General features: G+C 39.1%; 1 protein-coding gene across 1 annotated transcript in view; it reads left to right on the plus strand.

Moving 5' to 3' along the window:
- The first annotated feature begins 5244 nt into the window (after nt 1-5244).
- PPEF1 (protein phosphatase with EF-hand domain 1) overlaps nt 5245-12619 on the plus strand; it is a 139509-nt gene continuing 132134 nt past the window's right edge. The window contains exon 1 of the mRNA XM_029241259.1: nt 5245-5328. Coding sequence (XP_029097092.1) covers nt 5245-5328 — 84 coding nt within the window. The remainder of the gene's footprint in view (nt 5329-12619) is intronic.

Here is a 12619-nt window from a genome sequence, read left to right on the forward strand (position 1 = left end):
AGGACTTCCAAAACTATGTTGAATAATAGTGGTGAGAGTGGACATTCCTGTCTTGTTCCTGATCTTAGAGGAAATGCTTTCAGTTTTTCACCATTGAGAATGATGTTTGCTGTGGGTTTGTCATATATGGCCTTTATTATGTTGAGGTAATTTCCCTCTATGCCCACTTTCTGGAGAGTTTTTATCATAAATGGGTGTTGAATTTTGTCAAAAGCTTTTTCTGCATGTATTGAGACGGTCATATGGTTTTTATTCTTCAATTTGTTAATATGGTGTATCACATTGATTGATTTGCGTATATTGAAGAATCCTTGCATCCCTGGGATAAATTCCACTTGATCATGGTATATGATCCTTTTAATGTGTTGTTGGATTCTGTTTGCTAGTATTTTGTTGAGGATTTTTGCATCTATATTCATCAGTGATATTGGTCAGTAATTTTCTTTTGTTGTAGTATCTTTGTCTGGTTTTGGTATCAGGGTGATGGTGGCCTCATAGAATGAATTTGGGAGTGTTCCTTCCTCTGAAATTTTTTGGAAGCGTTTGAGAAGGATGGTGTTACATCTTCTCTAAATGTTTGATAGAATTCACCTGTGAAGCCATCTGGTCCTGGACTTTTGTTTGTTGGAAGATTTTTTTTTTTTTTTTTTTGGCAGGACGTGGGCCTCTCACTGTTCTGGCCTTTCCCGTTGCGGAGCACAGGCTCCGGACACGCAGGCTCACCAGCCATGGCTCATAGGCCCAGCTGCTCCGTGGCATGTGGGATCCTCCTGGACCGGAGCACAGACCCGTATCCCCTGCATCAGCAGGCAGACTCTCAACCACTGCACCACCAGGGAAGCCCCTGTTGGAAGATTTTTAATCACAGTTTCAATTTCATTACTTGTGATTAGTCTGTTTACATTTTCTATTTCTTCCTGGTTCAGTCTTGGAAGGTTATACCTTTCTAAGAATTTGTCCATTTCTTCCAGGTTGTCCATTTTTTTGGCATAGAGTTGCTGGTAGTAGTCTCATAGGATGCTTTGTATTTCTGTGGTGTCTGTTGTAACTTCTCCTTTTTCATTCCTAATTTTATTGATTTGAGCCCTCTCCCTCTTTTTCTTGATGAGTCTTGCTAATAGTTTATCAATTTTGCTTATCTTCTCAAAGAACCAGCTTTTAGTTTTATTGATGCTTGCTACTGTTTTCTTTGTTTCTATTTCATTTATTTCTGGTCTGATCTTTATGATTTCTTTCCTTCTGCTAACTTTGATTTTGTTTGTTCTTCTTTCTCTAGTTCCTTTAGGTGTAAGGTTAGATTGTTTATTTGAGATTTTTCTTGTTTCTTGAGGTAGGCTTGTATAGCTATAAACATCCCTCTTAGAACTGCTTTTGCTGCATCCCATAGGTTTTGGATTGTCGTGTTTTCATTGTCATTTGTCTCCAGGTATTTTTTGATTTCCTCTTTGATTTCTTCAGTGATCTCTTGCTTATTTAGTAATGTAGTGTTTAGTCTCCACATGTTTGTGTTTTTTACGTTTTTCCCTTGTAATTCATTTCTAATCTCATAGCGTAGTGGTCAGAAAAGATGCTTGATATGACTTGAATTTTCTTAAATTTACTGAGGCTTGATTTGTGACCCAAGATGTGATCTATCCTGGGGAATGTTCCGTGCGCACTTGAGAAGAACGTGTAATCTCCTGTTTTTAGATGGAATGTCCTATAAATATCAATTAAACCTATCTGGTCTAATGTTTCATTTAAAGCTTCTGTTTTCTTATTTATTTCCATTTTGGATGATCTGTCCATTGGTGTAAGTGAGGTATTAGAAGTCCCCCACTATTATTGTGTTACTGTCCATTTCCTCTTTTAGAGCTGTTACCAGTTGCCTTATGTATTGAGGTGCTCCTATGTTGGGCACATATATACTTATAATTGTTATATCTTCTTCTTGGATTGATCCCTTTGATCATTACATAGTGTCCTTCCTTGTCTCTTGCAACATTCTTTATTTTAAAGTCTATTTTATCTGTTATGAGTATTGCTACTCCAGCTTTCTTTTGATTTCCATTTGCATGGAATATCTTTTTCCATCCCCTCACTTTCAGTCTGTATGTGTCCCTAGGTCTGAAGTGGGTCTCTTGTAGACAGCATATATATGGGTCTTGTTTTTGTATCCATTCAGCAAGCCTGTGTCTTTTGGTGGGAGCATTTAATCCATTCACGTTTAAGGTAATTATGGATATGTATGTTCCTATAACCATTTTCTTAATTGTTTTGGGTTTGTTTTTGTAGGTCCGTTTCTTCTCTTGTGTTTCCCACTTAGAGAAGTTCCTTTAGCATGTGTTGTAGAGCTGTTTTGGTGGTGCTGAATTCTCCTCGCTTTTGCTTGTCTGTAAAGCTTTTGATTTCTCCATCGAATCTGAATGAGATCCTTGCTGGGTAGAGTAATCTTGGTTGTAGGTTCTACCCTTTCATCACGTTAAGTATATCATGCCACTCCCTTCTGGCTTGTAGAGTTTCTGCTGAGAGATCAGCTGTTAACCTTATGGGAGTTCCCTTGTATGTTATTTGTCGTTTTTCCCTTGCTGCTTTCAATAATTTTTCTTTGTCTTTAATTTTTGCCTATTTGATTACTATGTGTCTCGGCGTGTTTCTCCTTGGGTTTATCCTGTATGGGACTCTGCACTTCCTGGACTTGGGTGGCTATTTCTTCTCCCATGTTAGGGAAGTTTTCGACTATAATCTCTTCAGATATTTTCTCTGGTCCTTTCTCTCTCTCTTGTCCTTCTGGGACCCCTATAATGTGAATGTTGTTGCCTTTAATGTTGTCCCAGAGGTCTCTTAGGCAGTCTTCATTTCTTTTCATTCTTTTTTCTTTATTCTGTTCTGCAGCAGTGAAATCCACCATTCTGTCTTCCAGGTCACTTATCCGTTCTTCTGCCTCAGTTATTCTGGTATTGATTCCTTCTAGTGTAGTATTCATTTCAGTTATTGTATTGTTCATCTCTGTTTGTTCTTTAATTCTTCTAGGTCTTGGTTAAACATTTCTTACATGTTCTCAATCTTTGCCTCCATTCTTTTTCCAAGGTCCTGGGTCATCTTCACTATCATTATTCTGAATTCTTTTCCTGGAAGGTTGCCTATCTCCACTTCATTTAGTTGTTTTTCTGGGGTTTTATCTTGTTCCTTCATCTGGCACTTAGCCCTCTATCTTTTCATCTTGTCTTTCTGTGAAAGGAACTGCAGGACTGTAGTTGTTCTTGCTTCTGCTGTCTGCCCTCTGGTGGATGAGGCTATCTAAGAGGCTTGTGCAAGCTTCCTGATGGGAGGGACTGGTGGTGGGTAGAGCTGACTGTTGCTCTGGTGGGCAGAGCTCAGTAAAACTTTAATCCGCTTGACTGCTGATGGGTGGGGCTGAGTTCCCTCCCTGTTGGTTGTTTGGCCTAAGGCAACCCAACACTGGAGCCTACCTGGGCTCTTTGGGGGGGCTAATGGCAGACTCTGGGAGGGCTCATGCCAAGGAGTACTTCCCAGAACTTCTGCTGCCAGTGTCCTTGTCCCCACAGTGAGCCACAGCCACCCCCCGCCTCTGCAGGAGACCCTCCAACACTAGCAGGTATGTCTGGTTCAGGCTCCTATGGGGTCACTGCTACTTCCCCTGGGTCCCACTGCACACACTACTTTCTGTGTGCCCTCCAAGAGTGGAGTCTCTGTTTCCCCCAGTCCTGTCGAAGTCCTGCAGTCAAATCCCACTAGCCTTCAAAGTCTGATTCTCTAGGAATTCCTCCTCCTGTTGCCGGACCCCCAGGTTGGGAAGCCTGACGTGGGGCTCAGAACCTTCACCCCAGTTGGTGGACTTCTGTGGTATAAGTGTTCTCCAGTCTGTGAGTCACCCACCCAGCTCTCATGGGATTAGATTTCGCTGTGATTGCGCCCCTCCTACCATCTCATTGTGGCTTCTCCTTTGTCTTCGGATGTGGGGTAGCTTTTTCGGTGAGTTCCAGTGTCTTCCTGTCAATGATTGTCCAGCAGCTACTTGTGATTCTGGTGTTCTCACAAGAGGGAGTGAGAGCATGTCCTTCTACTCCACTATCTTGGTTCAGGCTCGAATTTTCTACTTTAAATGGGTGAATTGTATCCCAATAAATTTGTTATTAAAGAAGACTCAATATTTAAAGAATGTACTAATACTGGAATGTCTGAGTACAAAGCATATCAATTTGAGAGCTCACCCTCCCTTTGTCTCCATCACTATATTCTACAGTACTTAAAAGGACAGTCAATGCTGTGAACTGCTAAAGGAATACCTGACTGAATCACACTATATAATTTTTATAGCTACCAAGAATAAATTCAGCAATTTCTTTAATTCTTTTTGAAATTTTAATTATTTTCAATATTTATTATTTTTATTTTTATTATGTTTATTATGTGCTAAATTTATAAATATATGATTGTTGAAAATTACAAATGATACAGAATGAAAATGCGAAGTCCCCTTCCACCCACTTCCACCCACCAGCCATGCTTCTCCCCAGAAATAACCAGAGTAAATACTTTCTGTATATCTTTTTCCAGACTTTTACAGTATGTTTCATTTTCTTTCGCATATATGGGATAAAACTTCATATTGTTCCACAAGTTGATTTTTTCATTAACAAATATGTTATACTAGATCTTTCCAAGATCTTTTTATTGTTAAAAGTAATTTTTTTCTATTAAAAAGCATTAAAGCTGGATTTACATACCGCTTTTGCAAGCTTGACAAAGTCCTTCCTCACCCATTTATATTTTCTTCTAGAATTTTCATATGTTTGCTCCCTTCCATTTATTTAACTCCTTAAAGTAATTTTTTTACTTCATAAAGTAACAACTTTACTATTAGGGCACATACCAGAAAAACAGAATAAGACCATTTTTTACTAGTTAACTAGACATCTGGCAGCCCTCTTAAAAATATGAACTTCAGAACTGAAAAACACCATCCTCTTCCCAAATCATACTCCCTCAGTAGCTAGTTCCAAAACAATGTCACTATATCTTCTATAAAAGTCTTTCACCAAGGTTCCTCAGCTTAAAATGCAATCAAACTTTCATTCTTTCAATAAAAGGGGTAAAGGGAGCCATTTTACCAAAATAAAGCTTGCAAAACAGACCTCCAATTGGCCTTGTTCATCAGCATATTCGATGGACTGGAAGATGGTGAGGGCATAGCGTTGCCTGGTCTTCAGCTGAGCACTATGACCTCGGTACCAGTTCTGGATGACCAACGCGGCTTTCAGCGCTGCAGACCCACAGGATACGAAAGGGAAAGAAAAACAGTTACTGTGGAGCTATGGGGGGAAGGTAAGTGCTTCAGAAAAAATCAGTCCACCTGGATTCCTAGGTTCTAAGAACATAAAAACTACAGACAATGAGATGTTCCTTTATGTTTTTGTACAATGTCCTCAAGTCTCAAATACTCAGGAATAATGATGACCCAGCCATCAAGAGTAGCATTTTTGGAGCCTGAATTTGAATCCCAACTCTGCTGACTACTGTCTATGTGATTTTGGGAAAGTTATTAGAACTCTCAAAGCTTCAGTTTCCTCGTCTGGCACTATTTGAAGTCTATGTACGCCCTATGAAGTAGCAATTCCATTCTTCATTATATACCCTGAAGCAATTCTCACACAATCCATAAAGGAGATATACAGGGATACAGTGCTTCTTTGTTGGCAGCCGTAGGGAGTTTGACACCAATGCAACGTGGCTTTCCACTGCTAGGAAGGAGAAGATGTGACTGTGGTGAGTGTACACCATGGAATATTATGCCACAACTGGAAGCGATATATAGCAACGTGGATGGGTCTTCAAAATATAGTGCTTCAGTTAGAACAGTTATCAAAAATTTAGAGAGAGAATGGAATATAACATGATACCATTTTATATAAATTTAAAATACACGCACACGAAACCGCAGTATACGTTTCGTAAGAATATACAGAAAGGAAAAGATACTAAAAATAAGAGATTGGTTATTTGTGGGGGGTGGGTGAATGAATGAGCATAGAGTATATGGTTAAAAGGGAATAAACTAATGAACTAACTACCATAAGAAAGGGCCTTGCGCAGACCAATGATGACAATGTACAACATACTGAGAAGTATGATTCACTCCACCTTCTCCACCTGCGATTCAACTGATAAAAGACAGATGAATAAATGAACACACCTCCCTCCTTCACAGAGTTACTATGAGGATGAAATGAGATACTACAGGTGAAGAGTTTAGGCCAGTGCCCAGTGTAAAGCATTTACTAAATAAATGGCAACTATAGTGACAAGTATTGTGTTGTTTGTGGATTATTCAGGCACACTGACTCTCTTCTGGGGCTGGGAGCCTTTGAACCATCCTATAGCTTCATAGTTTTGAAGAAAGAAATCAGGTGAGAGAGAATGAGATTTAAAATATAGTCTCTTATGCCTTTCTCAACTTTTAGAGTGACGAGTAATCAACACCAGCTGGCTCCTTTTATTCATGCTGTAATTTTTCCCAGTTAGCACATAAGAATTAAGAGTTAACTCTAACAAGAACAATTTGAGTTCTGAAGCAGCAGTCCAGCCTCTCGGCTTAGTACTGCTGTGGTACAACGAGTATACACTATTCATCTGAGGGTGGGTGTTTATGAGCTTCTCCAAGGCTGTTGGGTTCCAGAGACTCTTGTTTCATTATTCAGCTCTCAGAAAACCCCAGGAAATAGGCGTAAGGTCAAGTACCGTTATCTTTATAGGGAAAAACCACAGGGAGAAGAAATCAAGTGACGTTCAATATCACTAAGTGAATAATTGGTAGTACCATGTCTGAAATCTCAAGTGTTCTCACCATATCATCATGCGGAGCCCAGGTTCACCTGAAAGGTCTGTTCTGTGAGACAGTCACTGTCATGACCAACCAAGCCTAAGCTCAGGGGCTCTGTTCACCAAGCACAACGGAACTGTTCCAGGGCTGAACACTTACTGAGGGCCAGGCAATGGACTCATCTCTGCAGTCAGTCCTCGCCATACTGTGAAGCTGGGAGAGACTAACTTACTTAAGGGCACTTAGCCAGTAAGTTGAAATGGACAGCAAGGAATTGCACCCACCTCTCAACCTCTTAACCTCCATAGAGCTATTGATCTTTTTCTGTGCCTCACTTTCTTCGTCCGCACAATGACGTAGTGGAATAAATGATCACTAAAGTATCTTCTATTTAGTATTAGCAACACCAAAAAAAAATCAAGCTTAGTGTTATTTCTATAATTAACAGTAGAACAAAGTAGCTACCATACGTTAATGGTCTACTACAAGACATTTAGTCCCCACAAGTATTATCATCTCCATGTTACACATAAGGAAACTTCAGGTTCAGAGAGGCTAGCAACTTCTAGTACCCTCAAAGACTTCCTAATTATATATAATATTTCATTAAAAAATTCACAAACTAGTGTGAACAAACAGGTTACCACCTCAGAACCCAAGAGCCAGGAGCAGAAGAGCCATGCCAACCAGGACGCACAGGGCTCACTTCCTTAGAGTCCACAGTCTTGGCTCAAACGTTGCCTTCTCCGTGAGGCCTTTCCTGAACACCCCTTGCAAAATGGCACCCATCCCCCATTGCCTATCTCCTTCTTTCCCTCCACAGCACTTGTCACCATCTGATATAGCATATATTTTACTCATTTGTTACTGTCTGTCTCCTTTCACTAGAATGTAATCTCCATAAAGGCTGGGATTTTGGTCCATTGGGTCACCTGCTGTGTACCCTGAGTCTGGAACAGTCCCTGGAACATAGTAGATGCTTGATAAATATTTGTTGAATGAATGAATGAGTGAAATTACTGTTTAGTTAAAACTTCCTGTCTTGCGTTTCTCTTCATGCTAATTGCTGAATCTTATGTTTGGTTTTGTTTTTTAAATAGGAGTTTATTTGACAGTCCTTTAAGTAAGAAGTTTTATATTCAAAACGGTAAGGCATTTAAAGACTCTGCTTTTGAAATTCTGCTATCAGAGGCCTCCTGAGGAGGCAACAGGATGAGTGAATATTTAATGTAACTTTAAGGGGCCTGATATCCAAGCAGGAAGAGCGACACAAGTGTGATAGAACTGATTAAAATGAATTCAGATGAACTGGAAAGAGAATGAACCATCTAGTGGCAAAAGGCTTTAAACAAGGAGGAAAAGCATCTATTACCTCAGCTGTTCAAAGCACGATGAGAATAGGGTATGCCTCAACTCTGGGACCACAGTTTTCACTGTTACTTTTGTTTACAGATATCTGCCATCTGCTAGAGTATGTTTCTGTCCCAGCGAGACTTTCAACTTCACTGGAAAAACAGCTCAAAGCACATGCCCAGCAGACATGAGATGGTCACAAAGCCTGCTTCTTGAGCAGCAAGGCAGGGACCCTCTGAGGCTCGCTCCTCCAGAAACTCTGACATCCCTGCAGAGCAAGGGTACAACATAGGATCCTTGTCCCTGGAAAGTATTTTTCTTAAACAAGAGGGAAACGAGAGGAAAGCATGAGGTCCAGCCTCCAAAACAATGACAGATATTTTAAACAAAACTATCACTTTCCCAAATGAAAAGAGATCATAGTTTTATCATTCTTGGAAACATATGGCCTTCCAGTCAGAGAAGGGCAAGAAATAGAGGTCATTACTTTGACTTTTTATTTACCCACATACTCGCCCACCCACCAACCCATCCACATGGGATAATAAAAATAAGTTCTGAATTTGTAATCTGGAGACTTCCGTTTTGGTCCTAACTCAACCAGGTGCCAACTGTGTAACCTCAGGCAAATTGCTTAACCTCTCTGGTCCTCGGTTTCTCATATGAACAATGATAACTTGGGATTATGTGACCTCTAAGATTCTTTCCAATTATAAAATACTCTAATTCATCCCTCTATTTTTTTAATGCCCCAGCTGCAGCCTACCTAGCCTGTAGCAAAGCTGAAAATAACCATTAAAGGACAAAATTGGATGTGTAAATATGAACACTCAAATCAGAAGCTTCTGGATACAAAAGACAAATTCTAAAGGCTACTCAAAAAAAAAAAAAAATCTGAATTATCCTTGTAGAAAAAATCCAAGTCAATTCACTAATATCCTTGGCTTTCCCATCAAGGAACCATAGCCAAAGTTTGCTAGCAATTGGTCTAGGAACAAACATTTCACCTATTACTTCTCCTTTAAATGGCCTAAAACATGATTACTGTGTATATTCTGTTAACTGGTACAAGTGATAGCCAATAGAAGATGGGGAGAAACGGATGGGGAAGGAAGTGAAGAGGGGGTGGGGATACAGAGACACATGGGAAGGGTCTAAAGTCCAGAGGTTTCAATGAAAATTGAGAGATCAGAGAATGGGATAATGATCATAAAGATCGCAGAGGTGGAGCTGATCCAGGAGGCCACAGGGGCCAGGAAATGGGAATGAGCAGCTGAAGTGGAGCAGGTGAACGATTGTTCTAAAACAATCATTATCGTGAAAATACAAATTTTTAAAAATTATTATTGTATAAGAAATTTAGCTATGTAAAATATTTATTATCATTTAAAATCATTAAAATATTTTCTTGTAGGAAGTATGTTCTATTCAACAATTCAATAACGACCTTTAATCCTCACTCAGAAAGAAAAATTAAACATCTTGACTACAATTCTGTTTTATGTCTCCCTTGTCATTAATTAGTAATCTGAGTTATACTGCCACATTCATTCACCCAAGATCAAATATAATGAGCATTAAATTTTTGTCTTTTGCAGCTGCTAAAAAGATAATGCAGTATAAAGCTATAATCATATAGAAAAGTGTTCTGATTACGGGAAATACAGGCATACCTTGGAGATATTTCAGGTTAGGTTTCAGACCACCACAACAAAATGAATAATGCAATAAAGAGTCACATGAATTTTTTTGTTTCCCAGTGCATATAAAAGCTATGTTTATACTATATTGTAGCCTACTAAGTGTGCAATAGCATTATGTCTAAAAAATGTACATACCTTAATTAAAAAATACTTCATTGCTAAAAAAATGTCAAAACAATCACAATAGTAACATCAAAGATCGCTGATCACAGATCATCATAACAAATATAATAAAATGAAAAAGTTGAAAATACTGTGAGAATTACCAAAATGTGACACAGAGACACAAAGTGAGCAAATGCTGTTGGAAAAACGGTGCCAACAGGGTTGCCACAAACCTTCAATTTGTAAAAAATACAGTATCTGTGAAGCACAATAAAGCAAAGTGCAATAAAACAAGGCATACCTAAAACTGGCAATTGGGGCTGAGGTACTGCTCTTTCTTACACTGAATCGACGCGTCTGTCTGTAACAGGATTTTCTAATAATTAACAGGATTCAACTATAAGGCTGGCTTCTTTGTGAATTATCTAGTCAAGGCTGGAATCTGGTAAAAAAATAAAGAGGTGAGACTTCATATCCTTTCAGCAGTACTTTCTACCTTCTAAAGGCTCATGATTCTACAGTAGATATCTAAATAGTCCATGTCAGAGTCTCATAATACCTGACATTTCTAAAGCAGAGGTGGATCAATCACAAAGCAAATAGAGAAAAAGATGAAGATGAATTTAATTGGTATAAAGAACAGAAAGGATGCTTGGCTTTTTCTTTGCCTGTTTCATGTAGGCAATAAATGTGTCTGTAGTATCAATCCTATATAAACCTCAGGGCCAACACATTATCATATTAAAAAGTGAGTAATTAACTGAAAATTGTTATTGAGAGGGATCATAATTTCAGATGAAGAAAGCAGTCTCCTTTTACAAAGAAAAGTACTTGTTTAAAATGATTCCCAATTGATGCCAACAAACTAGGGATTATAGTATATGATGTGGGCTGAAAATAAAGATATGGCATACTGATGATAAAGCCATGGGAGTAAAGTCACCCGAGGAGAGCATTAGAGCGACAAAATAAGAGGGCCAAGAGGAACCCCAATATTTTAAAGTTGGGAGAAAATAGAGCCCTCATAAACAGTTAAAACAGAGACATAAAAGGAAACCACGAGAAGATGCTGTCACTGAAGCTAAGGGCCATGAGTATTTTAAGACGGGAGTGTACAGGAGTGCCAGGTGCCGCCAGGAAGTCAAGCAAAAGTTAAGTACTGACAATGCTCCATGGGATTTCAAGGTCATTCAAGAACCTGTCTAAATCATATTCCACAGGATGGGGTAAATGAGAAGGTAGGAGACAGCAGTGTGAACACAACCTTCAGGAGCAAGCTCTCTGAAAGGGAGGAGAAAGAGCAGAGTGACTGGAGGGGACAAGAGGGCTAGGGAAAGCTCTTCTTCCAAAGGGAAGGAAAACACAGTTACAAAGGGCAATTCTGCACAACTGGGAAATTCTGAATATGAACTATATGTTAGAGAATATTACTCTATTCATTTTAATTTTTTCAGTGTAATATAGGATTGTAGTTATGGAAGAGAATATCCCTCTTTTTAGGACATTAATGCTAAAGTATATAGAGGTTAATATATAACGTCTGCAACTTACCAATACTTTCAAATAGAGAGGGAAATGGAGCTGGAGAGAAAGAAGGAAGAGAGAGCGAGAGAAAGAGAGGGAGAGAGAATGGTAAAGTTAACGTGAATCTAGGTAAAGTGCATGGGGTATTCATTGTATTATTCTTTCATCTTCTCTGAAGGTTTGCAATTTTTAAAAATAAGATGTTGGGGGAAAAACAAAGCAGAATGGTCAAACCTCCTACTCAAAGAAAAAAAAAAAAAGGAAAAAAGAGGAAAGGCACTAGAACCTGTTAAAATGTTAATGAAGTATCAGCTAAGGGAGTGAGGGGGGAGGCAGAAGGGGAAGAGCAATGCCCCTCACTCCTACACATGCACCTGCAGCTACAGAGTACAGTCATAGTCCTTTGAGTGACAAGAACTTTAAAGAACATCTTATCTGATGTCCCATTTCACTGAAGAGGAAAATGAAGGAGGTCCCAGCTCACAGGGATTTCTGCTAGACTACACAGTGCCAGTAAAGACTGATGGCAATTATAACCAAGAATCCTCCAACACAATAACAAGAAGGATGGCAAGGGCTCCTCTAAATTTTCTTTCAGAAAATTCTTTAGAGAACAACAAAGATAAAGGAAACGGTGGTGTTCATAGTTTTTCCATGAAAGTCCCAAATTTAAATATGCAGCATTGTAAAGGAGTTAACACTAGGAAGGAGGAGGCTGGGGGAACACAGGGCTGGGGGTGAAGGGAGGGGATCCCTCAGGCAGTTATGAATGGTTTGATTATTAGATTTTTTAAACAGCTAGGTTAACTAGATGTTATTCCAAGAATTAAAGAAATATTTTGTTTTGTTAGAAAAGAGACAACAGGCCCATTTATGGAGTCACTTTTGCTAAGCTCCATGTCAGTAAACTGAGATTTAATACATAACCTAATTGTATTTTCCAGCCTCTCCTAGGAATGTAATCTTAACCAGTCTAGAATTTCCTGGCCAGCACTAGTGAGGTAATCAACCTGAAAGACCCTTGTCTTCCCACAAAGGAAGGTGACGTTGCCTGAAATATTCCTTTCTTTCCGTTTATGACTTCCCTATCTTACCCCTTTCTGCCTTTAAA

This window comes from Monodon monoceros, unplaced genomic scaffold (assembly GCF_005190385.1).
Source record: "Monodon monoceros isolate NGI ecotype Baffin Bay Population unplaced genomic scaffold, NGI_Narwhal_1 Super_Scaffold_22, whole genome shotgun sequence".
NCBI classification, from domain to species: domain Eukaryota; kingdom Metazoa; phylum Chordata; class Mammalia; order Artiodactyla; family Monodontidae; genus Monodon; species Monodon monoceros.